At 40.8% G+C, this 24119-nt stretch overlaps 1 protein-coding gene across 4 annotated transcripts in view; it reads left to right on the top strand.

Moving 5' to 3' along the window:
• pfkfb4b (6-phosphofructo-2-kinase/fructose-2,6-biphosphatase 4b) overlaps positions 1–21607 on the top strand; it is an 82104-nt gene extending 60497 nt beyond the window's left edge. For 3 of the 4 annotated variants that reach the window (XM_039771301.1, XM_039771302.1, XM_039771299.1), the window contains exons 10-14: positions 3066–3170; positions 9031–9160; positions 9391–9453; positions 12256–12320; positions 20945–21607. In XM_039771301.1, coding sequence (XP_039627235.1) covers positions 3066–3170; positions 9031–9160; positions 9391–9453; positions 12256–12320; positions 20945–21004 — 423 coding nt within the window. In that variant the 3' untranslated portion in view covers positions 21005–21607. Of the gene's footprint in view, positions 1–3065; positions 3171–9030; positions 9161–9390; positions 9454–12255; positions 12321–13838; positions 16712–20944 lie in introns of those variants that run through there. The other variant, XM_039771300.1, reaches the window with a different exon arrangement.
• Positions 21608–24119: the final 2512 nt, after the last annotated feature.

A 24119-nucleotide genomic window follows, 5' to 3' on the forward strand; every position in this document is an offset into this window, starting at 1 on the left:
ACCTGGACAAGGCAGTGCAGTCTGTTTCATTGGGGTCCCGGGAGTACTTCCAGTGCCAGGGCTAACCCCATTGGAAGTATTTCCGGGCCATATGGAAGTCCCCAAGAATAGGAAGGGTAACTCCCTGCAGCACCCCCTTGCAGCACCCCCGTTCGGCACCCACGAACACCAGACGGGCTGTGTCCTTGGATTACAATTCCTGGCATTCCCTGTGGGCATCCAAATGGGCACCACAGCCAAGGGATCCTGCTACCTAGCATATGGAGGAAGGACTATAAGCTGAACAACATTTATTTACTAGCACGTTTTCATACAGTGTAGTTCAAACTGCTTTACAAAATTAAATAAATTGAAGTTAATTTACATAAACAAGATTAGGCAATAATATTATACAGTATGTAAAAAAGAAAAATGTAAGGTCACTCCAGTTATGCTGGAGGCAAAAAACAAAATCTGCAGGGGTTCCAAGGCCAAAAGACCACCCAGCCCCCGATGGGCAAATACACTGCCTTCTCCACTCTTTTCATTATATTGGCGTCCCATCTGGTAAGGATGTCACGTCAATTCCGGTCGGGATGCTGGTCCCCGTGTATCGTCCTTCACAATATATACAGTATATAATAATTGTTGATCATATAAAGTATGATGTCACAATCTTCTGCTTTTTCTCCAACGGTCAACCCTTAAAAAAATTTGTGAAATATTTTTATTTGATTGTAAAATCATAAATACAATTTTCCAACAAATCGTAATCATATAATCATAGCAAGGCAATAAACCCCAGCCACATAGCGTGCTTATATCGCCTTTTTAAAAGCCAACACAGAATAACTTTTTTACACATTATACACGCCATAAATCAAACAGATGATAAAGGGGCCAATTGAAATATCAGCTGGTAAAAGTCCACAGAAAGAATAGATGTGCAGATTACGGAAAGTTGGAATGACAGCACTGTCCCAGATTTAAAGAAAAAAAACTGCCTGATTGGTGTGTGTTGTCCTTATGCTGAAGATTTCTTTAATTTTTTAGAAAAGGAAATTTATGGTGTCCACCTCACCAGTTATAATCCACTGTCAACAGAATATTAGGACATTAACTTCACACTCTGCAGTGATCACTGCTACAACAACGACATTTATTTCTATAGCACGTTTTCGTACAAAAGATGTAGCTCAAAGTGCTTTACAAGATGAAAAAAGAAAAATATAAATATAAGATTAGGCAATACTAAGTAACAAAGAATGAAGTAAGGTCTAATAGCCAGGAGAACATAAAAAACTCAACTTATTCTGGAGGTAAAAAACAAAATCTGCAGGGGTTCCAAGGCCAAAAGACCACCCAACCCTCAATGGGCAAATCCACTGCCTTCCCCTCTCTTTTCAAAATATTGGTGTCCCATCTGGTAAGGATCCCATATCAATTCCAGTCAGGATGCCGGTCCCCGTGTATTGTCCTTCACAATATATACAGTCTTCTTCTATAATACGCTACTGTGGCTGTCCGTTTGTCTGTCCAGGATTTTAAATTAGCTTGCAAACCGTTTGGACTATTGACCTGAAATTTGGTACACATACACACTTTTGAGGTGATGATTGACCTCCAAGGTTGTTCCTCTTTTTATTTTTATTTTATTTTTTTGTAGAATCAGCTCTCGGCAGCAGCCAGCACGGCGGCCGTGTGGGTACGGGTGCCGTTCTCATCCCTATCACCTTCGCTGTCACTTCCCCTACCTCTTCATATGTTAAATCAATCTTGAAGCAGATTGAACACTTAAGTGAAAAATTAGGAAAAACGTACCAAGTAATTGCAACCCAAACTCTGACTTAATCAGTTTTTATGTGAAAAGATATCGATGAAAGAAGAGAAGAAACAGGCCACTAGGGTGGAAAAAAAGAGCTGCTCAGGAAGTAGCAAGCAAACTAATGCTAAACATACAGAGAAAGAGGATGAAAACTAGGAATGCTCAAGTCAAGTGTGTTCACTGCACGTTATCGTGCAATGTGCAGTTACTGGTATATAATAATCATTGATCATATAAAGTATGATGTCACAATCTTCTGCTGAAGTAGGTGTATAATGTTGTGGGTTTATTCTGGAATATTATAATAATGTTCTGCGTGGTTTCCACGACAATTATGGGGTGTCTTCCTTTCTTTTTGCTTGTCATTGGCCAAGCTACAAGAAATGTATTTAGTGTTGTGGACAGTAGGGGGTGTCTCACATCCCAAACCCCAGACACAACTACTCCGGACACGGTCCTTAGTTCAAACAAGCCTTTTTTCATTTGCTAGAAATACCTGTTCACAGGCTTCTTCACACAGTCCAATAGTGTTCTTTTCTTTCTTGCTTTCTTTCTGTCACTCCCTCCACTACAGGTGAGCTTTGTCATACTCCTCTCCCGACTCCCTTAGCCGAGGCGGAGGAGCTTCTTTTAAGTTGGACCTGTCATTTCAATGTCAGGCAAAACCTTCATCTGATAGGGGAACCTCCTCCCAACAGCATTCTGGGAACACAGGGCCTCTGGAGGCAGACTCTCTCTGTCCTTCTGCCATACCCGCAACAGCCGTCCCGGGTAGAAAAGGAGCTCCCATCCTTGCAGCTAGGATGCCTATACACCCAGGCTGTCCATTCATTATAATGGCTTCTTGGATAGGTAAAGAGACCCCATTACACCAGCTAGAATGCCAGTCCGTCCACACTTTGCATTATGTTAGTTAACAGCTATAAATGTTTAAATTGTTAGCTATCCAATCATTTTTAGAACCCCATTTTTTCAAAATTGGGTAACAATGAGCCTATTCTGGGAGCTTTAGGCAAAAGGTGGGAGACAATCTGGGGTTGCCCACTAACCCAAGTATTGTACACGGTTATTTTGAACTAGTTGAAAGTTATTTTTATATTTTAAATCCTATAGCTGTAAAAGAAATCTAAATTATTATATGGTATGTTGATTCAAGAAAAGATTGGGTAGAAAATTTGATTTGTTAAGGAAATGTTCATTTTAGGTTACACTATGGCAACTCCTACTTATAATTGTCATATTGATGTCCTGTTTCTTTCAGGGTGTATGTGAGGAAATGAGTTATGAAGAAATTCAGGAGCACTACCCACTTGAGTTTGCCTTGCGGGATCAGGACAAGTACAGATACCGCTATCCTAAAGGAGAGGTAATTTGGACCTGGTTTTTATAATCAATATGCTGTCTGACTCTTCCTATGTGAAGTTTCTTTCTTAGCACCTCAAAACTTTACAGTTCGACAAATCCAAAATGCGGTTTGCACATGTGTGACTTTTCTCTCATGGTCTTTAAAACTAAACGATATATTCACTTTGAGCTGTCGTCCCCATTTGTAGTCCTGCTAATCCTCCTGGTGTTGGATACTGGTGTAAAGTGGGTGGTGTGGTGGCTCTGAGGCTAAGGATCTGCGCTGGTATCCTGAAGGTTGCCAGTTCGAATCCCCGTCACTGCCAAAAAAGGTCCTACACTGCTGGGCCCTTAACCTTCAATTGCTCCAGGGACGCTGTATAATGGCTGACCCTGCGCTCTGACCCCAAGGGGTATGTGAAAACTAACAAATTCCTAATACAAGAAATTATATAAGGCGAAATAAAGGAACAAAAAAAAAAGTTCATAGCAGGCCAGTAAGCAGATCCTAAACTTGGAAGACAATAGTGTGCTGTCCCCTTTTCTGACTTTTCATTAATATTTCCAGCCACTTTAAAGTCTTATTTATTGTTAGCTACTCTCCAGAGACCTGTTCAAAGGTTTAAATACAGCATGATATGGCTCTACAATTTAAACTCTGCAGGCATATTGTATGAAACACTGGCATTATGCTTGCCTGGCTTCACTTTTTTTGACAGTGCTTTTGAATTTTAGCATTTATTACAGTTTGTTAACCTGCATGGTTGCAGGAGTTATAAACAGGGAGTTACTTAACAAATTTTAATCACGTACACATTTTTTTTCTTTTTGGGCACCCACAGCCACTCGTCTCCAGTTTATCTTGTTATTCAGTACCCCAGCTTCATAATCTTTCTTCCTGCACCTAATTCTGCTTTATAGATATACCAGTCGAAGAACCGGCAGTGCCCAGGTGTATCTGTAGAACAGGTTACAGAAAGAAAGCAAAGTTTTCACTAGCTGTCCTATCTGTCGTCCACACCGCCTCTCTATCAATATCTCTGCTCTTAGGGAGTTGAGAATTTGTTCTTTTTGTGTCCAATTGGATTCCAAATTTGTGGTAACTCCTATCGTTTTTTTTTGTTTTTTGTTTTTTAATTTTATTGCAATCATTCCATACAAATCAATCAATTTTTACAAAAATTAGGATTGAGAACAAGTCGACCCCCACCCCTTCCTTTCTTGGTTGTAACCATGAACACTGTAATCCACTTTCTTCCTGGTAGACCATTCATAGTGCTTAAATTATAAAGACAAGCAGCAATTAAACAACAAACCTGTGATTCTCCTTTGTGTTGCACTGTACCCAATTTCGATCAAGTCTCTCCCAGCAAACCCTGCAAAAGCAGACAATACTCCATTTTATATTACAGTAGATAGAAAGAAACAAGCGGTGTTGCCTGGGTAAGTCATGTTAAGCTCTGTTCATTTTGCCTGCTAGTCCGGCATCCGTCTATTTGAATGTTTCACTTACTGTGAGCCAGCAGGTGGCACTGTTGTGCAAACTGTCGCACTCAGGATGCCTTTAGTTTACATTAATGAAAATATTTTTGGAAGTTAAGTCTTACTGGACATTTTCATTTTTGGGTAAAGTATTATTCAAAAATTGAAGCCCCTTGGTACGTCAAAATGAAAAGATATGAGTACCATTAAACTCCTTAGCATTACATTTTTTCTCGAAAAAACGTAAAAAAAAAAAGTTGCATTTTTGGCTTGAAAAATTACATATTAAATATGATCTTTCTACTGTAAAACTTGAAACACTAAAAGTACAAAGTCAGAAGTGTAGAAGGTATAATGATACAATTAATAATTGTAGCCGCCGTTGCATAAGGCGAAGTCAGGCACGGGTAAGATGCGTGTCAAAGAAATCTCTCAGTCCAAAAGTTCGTTTTAAAAATATTTAGTGAAAGTTAAAGGCAAATAATCCATACAAGAATAAAAAGAAAAATAGTTACACACAAAGAAATAAGGCAAAAAAAGGGAAAATGTATCTTCTATAAACTTAGCTTTTCTTAAGAAGCTTTGGTTATTTCTGTACTTAAACGTCATTTCTTTCTATACTTAAAAGTTCTTAATTTCTTCTTCTGTATGCCTTAAACATACGGTTCAACTCTTAAATCTTTTATTTTACGAGTTACTTCACACTCAAAAGGCCCGTAGGCCGTTGGCACATAGACATGCGCCTAGGCACGGTCACGTGCGCGAGCACAAACAAGGACACGGTTAAAAAACCGTATGCCTCTGTACCTTACACAAGGTGAGGCTAGACACTAACTGGAGAACATTGGTTACTCAAAGCTGTTAAGAAATGACAGGAAAATACCAACTTAATTCTATTCACGGGGGTTATAGGAACCTCCCATATTTTATGCGTTATCATCTAATAAATATTCGTACATTTTATAGAACTAGGAAAATGGCTCTTACAATAATAATAATAATAATAATAATAAATAATGATAATAATGTATATATTGCCAAAATGTGTCTTTTATGTGGTATATCTTGAACTGCAGTGAAATGCACAATCCAACATCACAGTCAGGACAGCAGCAGCGCGATTCCTTGTGGATTTTTTTCCCCAGACTGATCAACTTTTGAAAATCAAACTCCACAAATGCGATTGACACCAGCATCTCTTTTGGATTCATCAGAATCACTCTCGATTTCACTGTTCATTTTAAATCCATCTCTGCTCGTATCACTGTCAAGAGCGTGCAACACCCGTGCTCCTGAAAAACGTTTCTTCAGAGACACCATTATGAGGCGAGGAAGAGACGCATTGTAATATTTCAGGAGCAACAGTTTACACTTTTATAGTCCGAGATGCATCTATACAGTTGCCTGAGTGACGCTTGGGACTAACGCTGTCACACTGTTTTTATGGCCCAAGTAACACTCCAATCTAATGCTTAGGAGGTTAATACCCATGTTCTCCTTCATCTAGCTTGCCGAATGAGGTTATGTACTTGTTCTTGGCTTTCAAATCTGCTTGCTATGGAGTTGATAACTTGATATTGGTGATTCCCAGCAAGAGTGATTGGTGAATCCAATATCTGGTTTACATCAACTCCATGACATGCACTTTTGGTTTCAGTACATTTTGTTTCATTCTGTGCTTTATCTCTTATTGATCCATTCAACCTGGCCATCTTCTCCATACTCGAGAACTAGTGGCACAGTTTCACACCCCATAACAGATTCGTTTGTATCAGTGCATTGTTAGGTGTAACTAGTATGCTGTCTTAACAGAATCGCCTCAATGATTCCACCTCATTAAGCTACAGTCTGATGAAATGGCTGAAGATGTAGTCATGATTGTGTTTAGTTCTGTGTTTCTGGGTAGTAAACTGTAATTTGACAGATTGCTCAACGCTAATAAAGGATGACAACTTCTGATCTGCTGTTGATGTTGTAATGATGTACTAAACACACACTTTGCTTTTGTAGCCTTGCCCTTAAAACCTACAGAGTCAAAGGTTAGCTCTTTTGCCTCATGGTTCCAGAGTCCTGTGCTTGAATTCATATACAGGCAACATCTGTGCTGGGTTTGCACATTCATTTGTCGTCTTTCTAAGTTTTCTTTCAAACATCTCCAGATTTTCCTTCTTTCCATACTTCAAAGACACATTCAGGTTAGGATAGCTGGTGCCATTTGAGTAAGTGTTGGGATGTACAAATGTACCCTGTAACGGAGCTGGCACCCTGTCTAAGATAGGTTTGTGCTGCTGGAAGCAGGCCCCAGCCTGGTGTGGTCTGGGAGATACTGCCCAAATCTCCTGACAATTATTGTGTTTACATGCACGTACAAAACAGGGAGAAGATGGGTAACCTGGTTAAGGCAGAAACCTTGGTTCTTAAAAACCTCCCTTAACCTGCTCAAGCATGCTTCTGGAAGTTTCCTTTGGCAAAACCTTCTGACGTCATTAAAATGCACAAAAAACGAGTTCAACATCATCATCAGCCATTAAGAATCCAAAAATGAGCATGAAGCCTTTGATCATTTTCTGGTATTTTTAAGTGTATACTCGCATTTAAGTTTTCCCACGGATAAGTCGGGACTTGATTTTACCGTATAATTTCCAGTATTTTTATAATGTCGGCCGTATAAGTCGAATGTGGACAACTCGCGCTATTGGTCCAAGAGATTATGATCTGCTAACGCCCACCTGAGAGAGTAACCATGGAGCACACTACCTTTTAATTTCTATGTGGGTGTGGCAATGCGCTGTATCAGCGTGTGCTGCTAACCTCTCCCTCTCTCGCTCTCTCTCTTTTGTGCCTAAGTGACCACACAGTAATACCCAAACTATTCCGTAGCGACGTTTGCACTGTTTTGTGTCATTTTTCTATCTCACACCCTCATACACCTTTATCATAAGAGCATCCCTTATCTGCGATGGAGCGTTTGATCAGAAGAAAATATGAAGTTGGTTTTAAAATAAAGGCGTTGACATGGTGAAAGAAATTGGTAACTGCACTGCTGCAACAAAATTCAATGCATCTGAGAAACTGGTGCGAGATTGGAGGAGACAAGAAGATGTAAAAAAAAAAAATAATAATAATAATAATAAGTGTCGTATTTTTGAACAGGCGTGTAAGTCGGGGCCTGATTTTATGATCGATTTTTCGGGTTTTAACGCCAGACTTATACACGAATGTATACGGTACATTTTAGGCCACGGCCCATGTGATGTGAAGTAAATGACATTTATCCCCTTTTTATTTTACATCCTCAGTCTGATGCACTAACGAGTTGCGTATGAACACTGGCCGCTGCATCACCTGATCGCGTTGTTTCAACATGTCTGTCGTAAATAGCTGGATTACAACTAAGTTGTTACTGGATATTGCACATCACACTTTACTGCTTAGTTGTGCGAGTTGGCCCTGCTAAGGACCGGGTATGTGTGCTGCTTGCCTTACACCCAATGCTTCTGGGATAATAATAACGCAGGTATTTTTACTTCAATGAAATAAATATTGTCTTAGGTTACTCATTAGTATAAAAAATAATTTGACCACGTAACGTGCATAGATTGTCTTGCTGGGTTAGCATTGTACCTTCAGCTCATTGACATATACTGATGGAGATTATTTCAACCAGGAGTAGGAATAATGTGATCACCTCAGCACTCTCCTTGCTCAGGCTAGCGGAACACAATGGACATGCACAGACTACAAAATCCTTAACTGACACCCAGTTAAGCCTTTACCTGCCCAAATAACCGCGTTACTTGCAGGACAATCTAGGTATACTAACTCAGTTTCTCAGAGACCAATATCCTGGTTTCTCTTACCAGAATAAGGATTTACATGGCAGTTTAGAAGCCAGGTGTCTGAAAATTACCAGGTTACTAAAGTGCACGTAAATGCTTTGACTTAAACAATGTGTAACAGTAGCCATGATGATTGTAAGGATACTGACAGTACATTTGGCTTTTAGAGTACGAAGACAAGGTGTTTGCTCTCCTTTGCAGTCAGCACTATTACTGTTTATTTTCTACTTACATTCCCATGCCATCTTTCCTGAAACAAATCCTAACGCAGTGTTTTTCCGTGAGTTGTTTCATTTTAACTCTAAAAGTGTGTGTCACTCCTTTTGTTGAAATTTGTTAAGCTAGTTTTAGTTACAAGTTTGCTGTTCTAAAAAAATATAAAGCAGGTCATGGAGCAATGCAGTTCCCCAATAAGCCTTGCTTCCTGATTTTCCAAAAAGGCCCATTCCTGATAACTCATTTCCCATTCTACTGTTTTTAATTAGTTTATTATTTTTTTCACTTGTACGGCCTTGCTGTACAGGCTGCCTGTACATGACGTGCCACATCTCTGTCCTGCAGTCATATGAAGATCTAGTTCAGCGACTGGAGCCAGTTATCATGGAGCTGGAGAGGCAAGAGAATGTACTGGTCATCTGCCACCAAGCCGTCATGCGTTGCCTTTTGGCTTATTTCCTGGATAAAAGTGCAGGTGAGTTGACTGCAGTAGCCTCACCCGCTGCATGTAATTTATTGCCAGTCAGATTGACCCTTGTTAGTAATGGTGAAACCGTTCAGTGGAAATGCGCTGTGGCCCAGGGCACCTACCCATGGTAATGTTGTGTGCATTCTGGGGTATTCTCTTTTTCAGAGTGCTGCTTAGTTCTAGCAATAGTATGCTTGTGTGCGTTTTTAATGCTGCTTTTCTTTTCTGTTTTAAAGAAGAACTGCCGTATCTGAAGTGCCCCCTTCACACGGTCCTGAAGCTGACACCAGTGGCTTATGGTAAGAGAACATTTTGGTTTTGTTTATTTTCTAATCACAAAAACCACCCATCTTATCTGTATTTTTTTCTAGCAACATTTCTATTGATCTTAAGTTCAGGACTGCGGTACATTTTGAACATACAGTTTTACATTTTGCATAAAAGTCGGATTATAATCTGGCAGTTTTAGGCTTTTAAGCAGCATAGCCATGTGGTCACGCTGCCCTACTGCACAAAACCACAGACGATGGCCATTTGATTGTTTTTTTGCTGGTAGGTTTACTAACATTTAAAAGAAATGCTGTCTGGTAAAACCTGAGAATATCTGTCAGGCTGAATATATCCATCCCGCTGTTTCCATGAAGAACTTGTTAAGGTTGGATGGAGTAGTCATTTTTGAAAGCGCATCCTTTTAAATGTGACTGACGTCGAACCTTTTCTGAAAAGTTTGGAAGTAAAACAAAAATTACTCAGCAAGTTTTGGAGTTTTCCCAAAGTATATATGATTGCTTCTGTCATGGTTGTGGTGCTCTTTGACCTGTCACAGGAAGTCTTTGAATGTCTTCTTCCCCAGTTTACCACAAGTCAGAAGACATTTATGTTTTGCAGGGTCCATAATGGGTGGTCTTTGTTCTCCACAACTACACATGCCCATAATTATACAGTACCCAATTGCCCTTAAAAACTTGGAAGACACTCATTTTCTGTAATTTTCTTAGATATTCACCTCTGTAACAATGTAAACTGTCAGTGCTCTGAATTGATCCTCTAAGGGCAGTATGGTAGGAAATTTTACATTTTTATTGTTTGAAAGGCATTTTTTGTGGGAAGATCGCACAGACCATTAGTAGTGAATTTGCTGCACTCATACTCACTAATCCCAAAATCTAGGTCTGCGCAGGGCTGTGTATTTTTCTCAAACGGTATACCCTTAAGAGTTTGTGAAATGTTTTTTATTTGATTGTAAGATCATATATATGTTCCAACAAATCTAATGATATAACCATAACAAGGCAATAAACCCCAGCCACATAACGTGCTCATATCACACTTTTAAAAGCCAACACAGAATAACCTTTTTACACATTATACACTCCATAAATCAAATAGATAAAGAAGAGGCCAGTTGAAATATCAGCTGGTAAAAGTCCACGGAAAGAATAGATGTACAAATGACGGAAAGTTGGAATGACAGCACTGTCCCAGGTTTAAAATACAAAAACTGTTACCTGACTGGTGTGTGTTGTCCATGCACTGAAGATTTCTTTAATTTCTCGGAAATGGAGATTTATGGTGTCCACCTCACCAGTTGTAATCCACTGTTAACAGAATATTAGGACATTAACTTCACACTCTGCAGTGATCACTGCTACAAAAACAACTTTTATTTATATAGAACATATTCATACAAAAGATGTAGCTCATAGTGCTTTACAAGATGAAAAAAGAAAAATATAAAAATAAGATTAGGCAATACTAAGTAACGAGTAAGGTCCGATGGCCAGGAGAGCAGAAAAAACTCAAGAGAGCTGGAGAAAAACAACAAAATCTGCAGGGGGTTTCAAGGCCACAAGACCACCCAGTTCCACTGGGCATTCTGCCTAACATAGTTGATTTGATGATGACGGTCATTTGGACCTGTGGCCTTCAATTCATCAATGTAGGGAGTGCATGGTGCTTTGATCAGGTGGTGGTGCTGCAGGTTGCCACCACAGAAAACCGGAAAAAGAACAACAGAGAAAATAGGAGTTAGTAGCGTTAGGGTGGATTGTGGAGATATGATAAAAACGATAATTAAATAAATATACAGAATATCAGGATTACACTAAAATGAAGCTATGAGAATGCCATGTTACAATAATGAGTTTTTAGCAGTTTTTTTTTTTTTAAACTGCTCCATTGTATTAGCCTGGCGAATTCCTATTGGCAGGCTATTCCAGATTTTAGGTGCATAACAGCAGAAGGCCACCCGCCTCACCACTTCTTTTAAGTTTAGCTTTTGGGATTCTAAGGAGACACTCATTTGAGGATCTAAGGTTACGATTTGGAATATAAGATGTCGGACATTCCGATATATAAGATGGAGCGAGATTATTGAAGGCTTTGTAAGCCATAAGCAGAATTTTAAAGTCAATTCTGAATGACACTGGTAACCAGTGTAGTGACATCAAAACTGGTGTGACGTGCTTGACTTTTAAGCCCAATGGAGCCTAATGTATCCAGTTTATTTCTAATACCCTCATTTCTATCCATTTTTGCCAATCACTAAGATTTCTGTTTTCTCCTTATTTAGTTTGAGATAAAGTATGCTTGCTCCACACCAACATCCCAACCACTCTCTGAGTATGAAATGCTCCCATCACCTCCTGCTTTATTGCCTTCAAACAGCAAAGGTTTGTCTTCTTCAAGAAGGTCGTTGTTCACCTTGTGTTCCCTGTCATTGGAGGGCATGCAATCAATCTTAAAGCTTTGAGTTTCTGCCTGTCATGTATTAATGACTCCTCTTCACATCATTCTCTTTTACGTGTACTTATTTGGCTGACACCTTTATCCAAGGTGACTTGCAACATCTCGAGATACAGTTAGTGAAGTTTCTTTTTTTAAAACTGGAGCACAAACAGTTGAAGTGACTTGCTGATGGCCACACATGGAGTCAATGGTAAAGCCTTAACCTCCACACTACCCTACGTGCTTCTCTTTTTACTTGTCAGCTGGCGCAGCTCTACAACACAGAATCTCATTAAACTCTGTGACCATCATGTGGTGGCAATGCTACATGTTTGCTGAAAGTATAATCCATATTTCTGTTTTCAACCTTGCAGGGTGCAAAGTGGAATCCATATCACTGAAAGTAGAGGCTGTGAACACTCACAGAGAGCGTCCAGAGGTAAGATGTGTGTGCTCTTGCATCAGGTTTATACTCCATTGCAACTAATTTGCTTGTCTTCTGGTAGGGTTACATTGAGTTTGCATACATGTCTCCGCGCCAGTCCAGCAGGGATGACTGAGTTTGTGCTATAAAACATACTTTGCCAGGTGTTGAGATGCTAGTAGGTATGGAGTCTCTTGTTAACCCGTACAAACACATTGCAGCAGTCCTCGGATTCCTTCACTGTGGCTCTCCTGGTTATGGTGTCAGTAGAAGGAAGAGGATTTGTGTTTTATTTAATTCAGTAGGCCTGCAATCTCTTGTCATTTATCTTGATCGACCATTTCTCCCATGGAGCTGAAATCTCAGGGCAGTCTGCAGAATCCTCATTAGTTTCTGCCTCCGAGAAGCCAAAGGAAAAGACATTGTGATTCCATTGCAGTTTATTTTACAGACACCTTCTAGTCTGTGGTGGCAACCATGGTCACACCCTCGTGTGTTACAGCAGCAGGCCGTAGAGTCGCTCCGTTCCTGATCTTGTTACTTATGAACATTTCTGTTGCAGGCAAGATTGGTCCACTCACATCGACACACACCTGGCACTTGATGCGAAGGTTGTTAGTTTTCAAAGTTGTTCAAGCACAAGCCTTTTCTTCTGATCATTACACCGTGAAGGAAATGTTTCTCTTGTCACTTCAGGGGTCCCGATTTTTTTTTGCTTGTTGAGCCAAGTAGGAAGAATTATGTTTTGAACAGTTGCTCCACGGTCCTCTGTTCCTTACTTTGGCCCAATGGTTTGAGCATGTGGTTGAGTTATGAATGACACACACGTTTCCAGTCCTTCTACTTGGAGTAAACCCCCCCTGGCCTGGGTATGAATTTTTAAGCATTTTGGTTCCTCCATATGCCATGCTTGTTAGTGTATGGTACCTTTTGAAACCTTTGAAATGGTGGTGGCACTATGCCTATCCTGCCTCAATGTAAGATCCTTGCCTTCTCCTAAAGCCTAGCCCCTGAATGTCCTAATGGCCAGAAAACCCAACGGAGAATGCCGAGATGTTCATCTTTGTCTGAATTAGTTAGGTGCCGTTAAAAACGGTTTTCAGTCGCAGCTTGCTTCATCTCATTCTCATGTAATAGTGAGAGTATGGTTACCCACCAGCCTGCTAGAGGTCTAACATTTTATGGATCTGAATGTCGCCGGGCTGAGGGTAGTTGGTCATTTAGTCAGGTTACACATTGCTGTTTTTTTGCTTGCAGGTTAGTTGCCATGGAAATCATGACACAAACAAAAATGATCTTGAAATCTCTGCATACCAGATGCATGAAGATAAAAATTCCTCCAATGAGATTCTTCTGCAGCTTTGCCCATTTCGGTCTAACTGCATGTTGGATCATTAAGAATGAAGCGATGATTCTGCATGACACCTGCAAAATTGAAACTCTTAATTTCTGTAAACATATATATATATTTTTTTAAGATATCTTGTCTCTCTAACACTGCTGTGTAAAACATTTTTGTGTCCTTTTGCACAGAACGTAGACATTTCAAGAAACCCTGAGGAGGCTCTGCTAACCGTGCCAGCTCACCAGTGAATGTCTTGGGACTCTCCTCTTGCTGCACCTTACAGATTAACTTTACAGACTGCGACTTCCATTATTGTCTCTTGTTTCTGTTTTCTGTATGGGCAGCTCTGGCAAAAAAAAAAAAATCTTTATTTGCTGGCCAGTGTACAGATAAATTAGTGCACTTTTGTGCCAGGGCAGTGGTCAGTCCCTGGCAGATGAGTTTGTGCATTATGAATAATAACGGAGGGTCAGCAACCTAGAAATATGGACGTCAAATTCAAACACTTGAAGTACAGCAAATTTATAAATAAACCGGTGGAAGTCCATAACCAGCAGAGGTAGAAGATGAAGGGTGCCAAAATGTAAATGAAAAGACCAATGTATTGCACATAAATTATTTTTTAAAAATTCTGACATAGTAGGTGCAAAGCAGATATTTATTTTAATTAAGCGTTGCAGATACAATTCAAATACGGCAAAAGGTGTAACATATAGCAAATGAAAATTAGAAATGTCATCAAGGGTGGTAATGATTTAATACAAACACAAATAGGAATGACAATATTAAATTAGAAAATAAGCTTGGTAAATCAGCAATACTTCAAAGGAAAGGTGCCCAGATGTTTGCCAGCTAAGGTAGTGTTTCGTATTGATTAGTGAGCTAAAAGGAAAAAAAAAAACGTTATAAAAAGTTAATGACATATTAGCAAATTGCTTTTTAAAAAAACGTCAATCCAACTTAAAAATTTTTTTTTTTTAATTACAATTTTAAAAAATTGCCAAAGAAAAACTAAATGCTGAAAGAGAAGACTGTTAGTGGTTACTTGTATATCCATTTTATAAATAATCTTTTATTTCGTTCAGAAAGGAGTTCACAGTCCAGGGGAGGAGGGAGCACAGCAAAACAAAGCTTTTTAAAAACACTACACATTTTTTTAAAGTTGGACAAAAAAAAAAAACCGAACACTCCTGGCAATGATGGAGAGTTGACCTTCGGTGGTTCAGTCGAGGAGCTGCTTGCCACAATGAGACACGGGGTGCGTGATCATCCAGTCAGCTAGACCAGTGCTCTGCTCGGGCCACCAACTGGCACATTCAGACCGCAGTCAGAGTTTAATGCGGCTACAAGTGCTGCGGATTTATTTCTTCATCTGATGCTGCCTTGTTAGGTAAGGAGGCCTAAAAGTGGTGCGAATGGGGCTTCTGGCTCGGTTGCGTGGGTGGCACCCCAGAACACTTTTGGCGTTAGACTTTTATCACTCCTGACTCTCCTATCTATGCTAATCCATGAATGCTGTGCCCACTGGCCATTTTGGTACTGCTATGTAAATTTCCTGGTCATCGTGGATTCAAATTGCACTAGCGCCATTTAAAAATGTACCTTTTATAATTAAATCTAAACTGAGCCAGCACTCCCTGGCTCATCCGCCCTGCACACTGCTTAAAATTTTTTTAAATGATTATTTTAATATATTCCAGTCATGTCTTTTTTGCAAACCCTAATGTTTAGCCCTGATAACAGTATGACAGTGTTGTTTTTTCAAGCTGCACCTCCAATCTGACCACTCTGTATTTCAGACACCGCATGACTGCCTATTCTCATGCGCCTCAACACCCATTTTATTCTATTTTATTTTATTTGTTCTTTATTATTTTATTATTATAGAGCTTTTAATGGTGTCGTTAGTCACAAAGCACTTTAATTCTCAGGTTGCAGTAAAACTGCTCACTGCACTCGCGTCCCCATCTCTTGTGATTGCTTTCATCGTTTGTCCCTGGGAAGTCGTATAAGCTTGAGGAGTTAATTGAAGTCTGACTCCTCACCTCTCGTTCAGCGCCACCCAGACATTATTTTCTGTTGTTACTTACCCCAAATACGTTGTAGTGTTGGCTGTGTTTTTAACCAGAACAGAGAGAAAGCAAGTTTACAATATAAACCATCAGTGATCAAAGCTGTGTAACGGCAAATGGTGAAAAACATCCATGCCAAAAAAAAAAAATGATATCACCTTAATCATGTCTCATAATTCAAATTGCAGTTGTATGCTCAAATTTCTCCAAACACGTGCATTTTTTGTTCAAATATTGTTTAGTAGATACTTCCAGAAAAATCGGCACACATCATACCACAAGGGCTGCCTTCTCAATTTGAAGGTCTACCGCTCCTTCTTGGTCAAGAGTCCTGTGTGTGATGTACGCCGATTTGTATGGAGGTATCTATTTAACAATATTTCAGCAAAAAAAGCATGCTTTTAGCACATTTTGAGCTTATAAATAGCAAATTGGCACGCGGGTTGTGCAGTATGATTTTCTTTCTCCCGTGGACATTTTTCAAATTGGTTGCTGCTCCACAGCACTATTGGTTTGTATTATATGAAAAATAAAAAAAAAATATATCGATTCTGCATGAAAACCCGTGATTAAAAATTGTTTTTGGCTATCACTAAAATGTTCATGGGGTAAGTAAATCTTGTTTTTTGGGATGGAGTATTCCTTAAAATGCCTTTAAAAGGTCTTGTGGTGGTGTGCACCATTGCAGTCCCGGTTTGCACCATCTTTCATGTTGTCTGAGCCAACTCCCTAGCTAGAAGTTAAAATGGCTGGGGGAGGCAGTTTTGCAAAATATTATAAGTCCTGATATCTTAACTGGAACATGAGTCAGTTTTTTTGAATTTAGGTGCTAAGATGCAAACAATGATACTGTGAAAACGCACAAGGTCTTGGTGAAATTCAGCTGTGAACTAACTAACCTTTTGGAAAATGTACAAGTTTATGTAGAAAACAATGTATATACTGAGTGGTCTGACTTGACTGTCTTCTTAATAAACCAATTCTAACATCGGCTGACTCTCAGCACATCTGTGAAGGGTGATGTGTCTTGTGTCTGCACGCCGGGCAAATCTGCCAGAACTCAAACGTGGACGTGTATTACCATGTGGCATGCAGGGTGGTGGGCACCATTTTGCCTGCATGTGGATGAGAGATTCCATAATACATGCTTGGGACTTTACACTATTTCCTACTTCCTCATTGACGGCACTGCTTATTCTCCCTCTTTCCTTCAACACCAAGTGTGGGTGGCTGCTACAGAATTGCCTCGCTCCAGTTTCAGCAAGGCTTGTTAGTCGATTATGGTCCAGTTTGATTCTGCCTGTATGACCAGGACAGATGGAGGATGTGGCTACGGGCCCAGAGTAGTTGTAGCTTCTTGATGACTTCATTGCAGCTGAGGCTGCAGCACTGTGAGAAGACGTCAAATCCTGTTGGCTGGTTGGTTAGGCCAGGGAGACACCTGACTTGGACCAGCAGGTAATAATTGACTTGGAATGAGGTCTTGAAATGGAATAATAAACTGACAAAATGGGAGTTCAGGAGATGAATTCTTCCAACTAATATCACTGGACAATAAGGATTTTGATTTTGTTATAAATTTTAGTATTCTGATCACAAAAACCACCTATAAATTTTCTTTTATCATACAGTTTTATTCCAGTCACCTACTTTTTAATTTCCAGTATGCAGTCAGGTCCATAAGTATTTGGACAGTGATGCAGTTTTCATAATTTTGGCTCTGTGCTCCACCACAATGAACTTGAAAATAAAGCAATCAAGATGTGACTGAAGTGTAGACTTGCAGTTTTAATGCGAGGGGTTTAACAAAATCACTGTATGAGCCATCTTAGAATGATACATGGTTCTCCATTTTCAGTATTTGGACAAACTGACAGGAATGTAATGATCATTTTCAGTACTTGGTTGAAAGTCCTTCCTGTTATTGACTGCCTAAAGTCTGAACCCATGGCCTACTGATACTTGTTTTTTGGACTTTCTGCCTTCGGTTTTGTCTTCATCAAGGGAAACACATGTCCATTTGTGTTGAGGTCAGTTGATTGACCTGGCCATAGAAGAATATTTCAGTTGCTTTGTGTTGAAAAGCACTTCTGCAGTATGTTTTGGCTCATTGTCCATCTGTACTGTGAAGTGTCGTCCTATCAGTTTTACAGCATTTGACTGAATCTGAGCGACAGTCCAGTACCCTGTTCACTTCAGAAGTCATCCTGCTATTTCTGCCAACAGTCCTATCAATAAACCCCATAGACTGCGTTCCATTCACAGCCATGCATGATCAAACCCTCCACCATGTTTCACAGATGATGTGGTATTCATCGGGTCATGAGCTGTTCCTGACTCCTTTCCATGCTCTTCTCTATCCATCATTCTGCTATATATTGAGTTTAGCTTCATTTGTCCAAAGAAAACCGATCAAGTACTGGACTGGCTTTGTTTGCTGGCAAAGTCTAATCTGTCCTCCTATGCTTGAGGTTGACCAGTGGTTTGCACCCTCTGTCTTTACTTTCATGAAGTCTTCTCTTGATTGTAAACTTTGGCAATGATAGGCCTACCTACCAGGGTGTATTGTTGGTTTGGCTACAGGTTGTGAATATGTTTTTTGTTCACCAAGGAAGGCATTCTGCAATCATCCAGCCCAGTTGTCGTCCATGGCTGCCCAGGCCTTATGGTGTTGCTGAGCTCACCAGTGCGTTCCTTCTTTTTAAGAATGTACCAGATGGTTGACTTGACCACTCCTTGTGTTTCTGCTGTCTCTCTGATGAGTTTTTGTTTTCTCTGTCTAATGGTGGCCTGTTTTTACTTGTAAGGACAGCTCTTTGGACTTCATTTTGAAAGTTAACAGCAATAGCTTTCAAACACAAACTCAACACTTGGAATCAATTCCAGACCTTTTCCCTGCTTGATAATTGATGAAATAATGATGGGACCTGCTCACACCTGGCTGTAGAACAGTTTGTCAGTCAATTGTCCAAATACTTTTGAGCCCCTGACAATTAGGGAAGGCATGCCATGTATAAAAATGGCTGTCATTCCTAAATGATTCATGCGATATTTCTGTTAAACCCTTTGAATTAATGCTGAAAGCCTACACTTCAATCATATTATTTCTACATTTCAAATCCATTGTGGTGGCGTACAGAGACAAAAGTATAAAGTTTTTCACTGTCCAAATACATATGGACCTAACTGTACATATAGAGTAGAGTAACTACAACTGGAACATCTGTGTTGATCTAAAAGTCGTACTGTGAATGGGACAACCATGCTAAAGAGTCTCTCTACTTTAAAATGAACCGATCACTTCAGGGCAGAAAAGTAAGGCACATAAACCACTTGCCGATCCAAAAAAGATGTTTTTGCCTCGTCTTCATATACAAGTTGGACTGAACAAACATTTTGTGAAAGCAATGAACAAAAAAAGTGAAGGATTTAATGTCTAAGATGGACATTTCTACGAATATCAGATGCCAAGATTAAGAACATTTTTGTTGGCCCACAAATCAGGCATACTATCTATGACAAGCGGTTTGAAGATTTGCTACATGGATGGCATTCAAGGATGTTGTTGAGAATTTTCTTTGCAACTGCAGAGCACCCAACTACTGTATGTCCGGACGGTTGACGGCATGCATCAAACATTGAAAATCATGAAGTGCAGCATGCCACGCGAGATTCAGTTTTTTGTGTTCACACTTGGGACTTCCTCTCTACCAGTCATGGTGTACCCAATGATGAACATCGTGAAAGGTTTCATCGGGATATTGTGATGATGGAAAAGTGCTATCAGGGCTAGAAGAGTCCATCGATGCTGGCTCACTGTTGTTATGAGGAGCCTCCGATGAGCAGCAAAACATTTATCGCTTAGTTGAACTAATGCATTGTGTCTATCATTAAGTGATTAAACACACTAAATTCAATAAAAGTTCATTTAATTTTTCTCCATATTCCTACAGGATGCAGTCAAATTGAAATGATATTTCTGTTCAGCTTGAAGCCTTCTATTAATAACTCCCTGAATATTTTCCAAAAAGTAAAAACCTTGGGGTGGGTGGGGAGAATGTGTTGTCCAGTGTACTCTTAATGATAAAAAAGAGAGAATGCTAAGGCTGTGGTAGGTAAGGAGAACATTGGTGAGAAATCTCCTCAGCTCAACCATTTCTATCAACGTTTACTTTATGCCCAAGCCTTTCTGAAGGACAAGAGTGAGTGAATTAGGTGAGCAGGAAGAGTCTGTTTGAAACCCAGTTCACGCCTGACCCCGGGTAACATGCTATCACCAGTGCAACCCTTGGACTGACTAGACATCCTAGAACAGAATGTATGGGATATCAAATGAAAACTGTAAACTGACTGGCTAATTGATGAAGGAGTGTTTGACCCCATGTTAGCGAGGTGACATTGAACTAGCAGACATACCTAGCACAAGTTCCTCATCCTGCTCCACCACATAATCCTAAAACGATGCCTTAAATGGTTTTTACAAAGCGGGGTTGAATCGTGTAAGGCCTTGACCTGAGTGGTCTTGTAATGTTTCATTGACTTAAAAGACCCCACAGCCCGATCTTGTGAGCCAGTTGTTTGAGGTCATCTAGTTAGACAATTTGTGTGGTTTTGTTTCCATTCCTAAGCAAGCTGAAGGCTCAGTCAGTTGGCATTGCCAAACTGAAAGCAGCTGGAAGACGCGGGTTTCCAGGTGGGCTGATGGGAGTAAAAAGATCAGAAGGAAAGAATTGGGAGTGTGGAGCAGGAATAAAGAGAGGATTTCTATCCATCCTTCATGAGACAGCAGACAGCGAGGAAGTAAGCAGTTGAGCGAAAAGCTAAAAATAATCACACGGGTTCACATCTCCCTGTGTGACTCTTGAGCGAGTCGCTTGACGCCCCAAGGGCTGATCTGACCATTTTGGCATGAAAAGAGCCAAACACATGTTTTTGACCGTGTTCATTTCTGTCATTTACCATGGGCTGTAGAAGTTGGGATTGGTCAGTGTTAAGTGTAGAAAGCACAAGTGGTCATGATTTGGTCATGTTGCTCTGAGATGCTGTGGCAGTCCCCTTGAGTTCACAGCATCATCTCAAGTTTTATCCACAACTCCAAGCCCACTGAAAGAGCTGTTGTTTTTTTGACTGGTGGTGGTGGTTGTGTGAAGTAGTTGAGCTTCTCCTTTCTCATGCTGTGTGTCTCCCCCACCCCATCCCTCCTCTCTCTTCCTTTCTCACAGAATGTGATGGTTAATCGCTCCAGGGAGGATGCCCTACAGACCGCGCCGAGCCATCTCTAGCGAGCAGTCATTGCTGGCTCTCACATGTAAAAGAACTGCTAAGCTACGTTTACACTGTCGTGCACCAACCTGCAGTCCTCCATCTGCACTGACATTCAACATCCAGTCGCCTTTGGAGGTGCACCAAACACCTGAGGCCAAACTATGAAAGCTGGGTCAGCTACCAGGACTGGGAGCATCTGAACACGTCGCCGAACTTGCTGTTGTCTTCAGTACAAGTCGGGGGATCACAGCAGAGGGAGGAGGAGGAGGACGAGGACAACAACGACACAATGGCAGCCGTCTCACAAAAGTCAGGCGTGTACCAATCCAAACTGGGACTAAGAGCTTTTGTGATTCAAGACCCCCTTTTGGTTTTAGCAGGGTGGGATGGGGATAGGGATAGAGATAGAGATGGGAGTGCTAGATTCTGTACAGACGTCCGAAGGTATGCAGGAGTTCAGAGATGGGGTTGTGAGTTTAGAAGTTCCTTGTTAAAGTGAACTTACCCTGCTCTTTTAATAAATGGCGGTTTTATTTTTTTTTTAATTGATAATTGTGTACAGTTTGTGGCATGTTTCTCTTTTGTTAAAAAAAAAAAAAAAAGAATTTCTAAGTGTTAAAGCCGTGACGTGTTTTGTTTTTATTCTATCATCAAAGTGCACCTACTAGGAGACCTGACGGGAGTACAACGTGCGTCATCAGGGGTGTGTCAGCAGGCCATTGACTTCATTCTCAGCAAACAAGAACCAAAGCTTACAAGGTGTGTGTGTCTTAAGACGGGGGGTTCTCAAACTCACTCCTGGGGGACCCCCCGAATAGCTGCAGCTATTAAGATGGAGGTTCTCAGACTCCCTCCTAGGGAGCCCCAGTAGCTGCATGTTTTGAGACAGGGGTTTTCGGATTCACTCATGGGGACCCCCTGTAGTTACAAAGACAAAGGTTCTCAAGCTCACACATCGGGGACCCCTGTAGTTGAAGGTTTTAAGACAGTTGTTCATTTATTATGAGAGGGATCCAAAACTTAGTCCTGCAAATCCCCTGTAGTTTTTGGGGGACCCCCCTGTAGTTGCAGGTTTTTGTTGTAATCAGTCTGCATTTAGAAAAGAACAGCATTGTGGTTTATTTTTTCTTTTTAAAAAAGACATTCAGAAATGTATTTTTTGCTCTAACATTAAACATCAAATTCTTTTTTTCCCTTTTATAATAATTTAGTTTTATTTTGTGTAGTTTGCCCCTTTAATTTTATTTTGCCAGTTAACAACAGGCAGAACAGACCCTCAGATGAAAGCGAATGCTGAAAGGCTGCCGCTATGTCAGCGTCCGGGCCCACTGGTGCGCTTGATAGTAAATATTGGATTAAATAACCAGGAAACGTGGAAAAGTAGAGTGAAAATCTTAAATATCAAGATTAAATGAACAAACAAAAACTTAAACTACGTTATCCCCATGTAACGTACACAAATGCTTCTCACATTCTATTAAAAATGAGCCAAGCTTAGTTTTGTCATTTCTACCCTGACCCCAAAACACAGAAATCGGGAGATGACATCATGATTCATTAAGCCGGCGGTCCGATTAAAGACAAAACCTGCAGCCATTGGCTAATTTCACCTCATGTGACAGCAAAATAAAAACCGAGTGCTGACAGATGGGAACAACTAAAGAAGGAAAGTTCATGAAAAGCGAGCAAAGACTTGCCTGCTCAGTCGGGTCCATTTCAGCCTGCTGCAGATTGTGAATTAAATGGAATGGCGGAGCAGGGTCCACAGTTCAGGTCCTTGTGCGCGTCATGCTTTAGCTCACAAGATCGTTTTCCAGAGGTGATTTATTTAGTGGTATTTTCGTATAAATGACGTGTTTGGGATGCTGTGACAGGGGGACTTGATGTGCATTCTGCACCACGAGTAACGTGACATGTTTTCATGGCCACTTTTGAAATTGTTTGCTGTTGATCATCGTAGATGCCTTTTCTGTCAGACAATATGTTACCTCCTTTCAGCATGACAATTTGACATTGAAAATTGTTACAGTAAGTAACGTATTAAAAATATCATTTTTGCGGTGGAGTGTCCCGGGTAAGGAGAGTCCCCACGAGTGAGTTTGTGTCGCGCGGGGCTTGCTCTGTTTGAGGTTGCCGCCCAGTACTTTTTCCTCACAGTGACGGTCATTTCTGGGTAACTTTTCACTCGGCGGCTGGCACAGCGGAGGAGGAAGGAGGCTGAGGGTTTCCTGGCCCGGGTGATCCCTGCGTGGCATTTGCATGTTCTCGCCGTGTCCACACTCCAAAGACTTGCAGGTCGGCCGAGTTGATTTTGCTAAACTGGTCGTACCGTCTCTGAGTGACTGAGGTGGACTGGCGCCTTTTCCAGGTGGTGGTCCGGCCTTGTGCCTGATGATTGCTGGGTTAGTCTCTGATTGCCCCACGATGCTGCCCAGGATAAGCGGTTAAGAAGTCGAATGGGTGGATGATCATTCCGGAATTGGTGTAAGCAAAAGTGTTATTTGTATTTCAAGTGTTCCTCAATCTAATATCAGATTTTAGTAGAAAAAGAAGGTGCAAATTCCTGACTCTGTCTTACTGTGTATTACCCATCATGCTTTAAAACCCCAAGCATGTTGCTCTTGTTCAGATAAATGTTCACTGCTGCAGGGCAGAGATTTTCTCCAAGGAACAGGAGTGCAGTGGTTAAAATGTTGTTGTCACCATTCTGTATGTTTTATGCGGCCCGTTCCAGAGTTGAAGGGAGGTAGAGCCTGCCCATGCAGCATGGACCTTAGGCAGAGACCAACACTGACTAGGATGTCAGCCATAGCACCTGAGACTCTGGATAGGTCACCCACCTGATGTTAAGTGTGTTCAGGCCCGGCCAGTACTTGGATGGGAGACCTGCTAGGGTTGCTGTTGGAGGAGATGTTGGTGAGGCCTGCAGGGGGCATGTGGACTGTGCGGAGATCTCAATGTGGAGATGGAGATGGGGACACCACTCTTGAATGATTTTTGTAGGGTGCCTTATCCTGCTGAAAGAGGTCACTGCCACCAGGGCATACCATTGCCATGAAGAGGTGGACGTGGTCTGCAGCAGTCTTCAGGTAGGTGGTACGTGTTAAAGTCATTTCTACATGAATGTCACAC

Source organism: Polypterus senegalus, chromosome 12 (assembly GCF_016835505.1).
Source record: "Polypterus senegalus isolate Bchr_013 chromosome 12, ASM1683550v1, whole genome shotgun sequence".
NCBI classification, from domain to species: Eukaryota; Metazoa; Chordata; class Cladistia; order Polypteriformes; family Polypteridae; genus Polypterus; species Polypterus senegalus.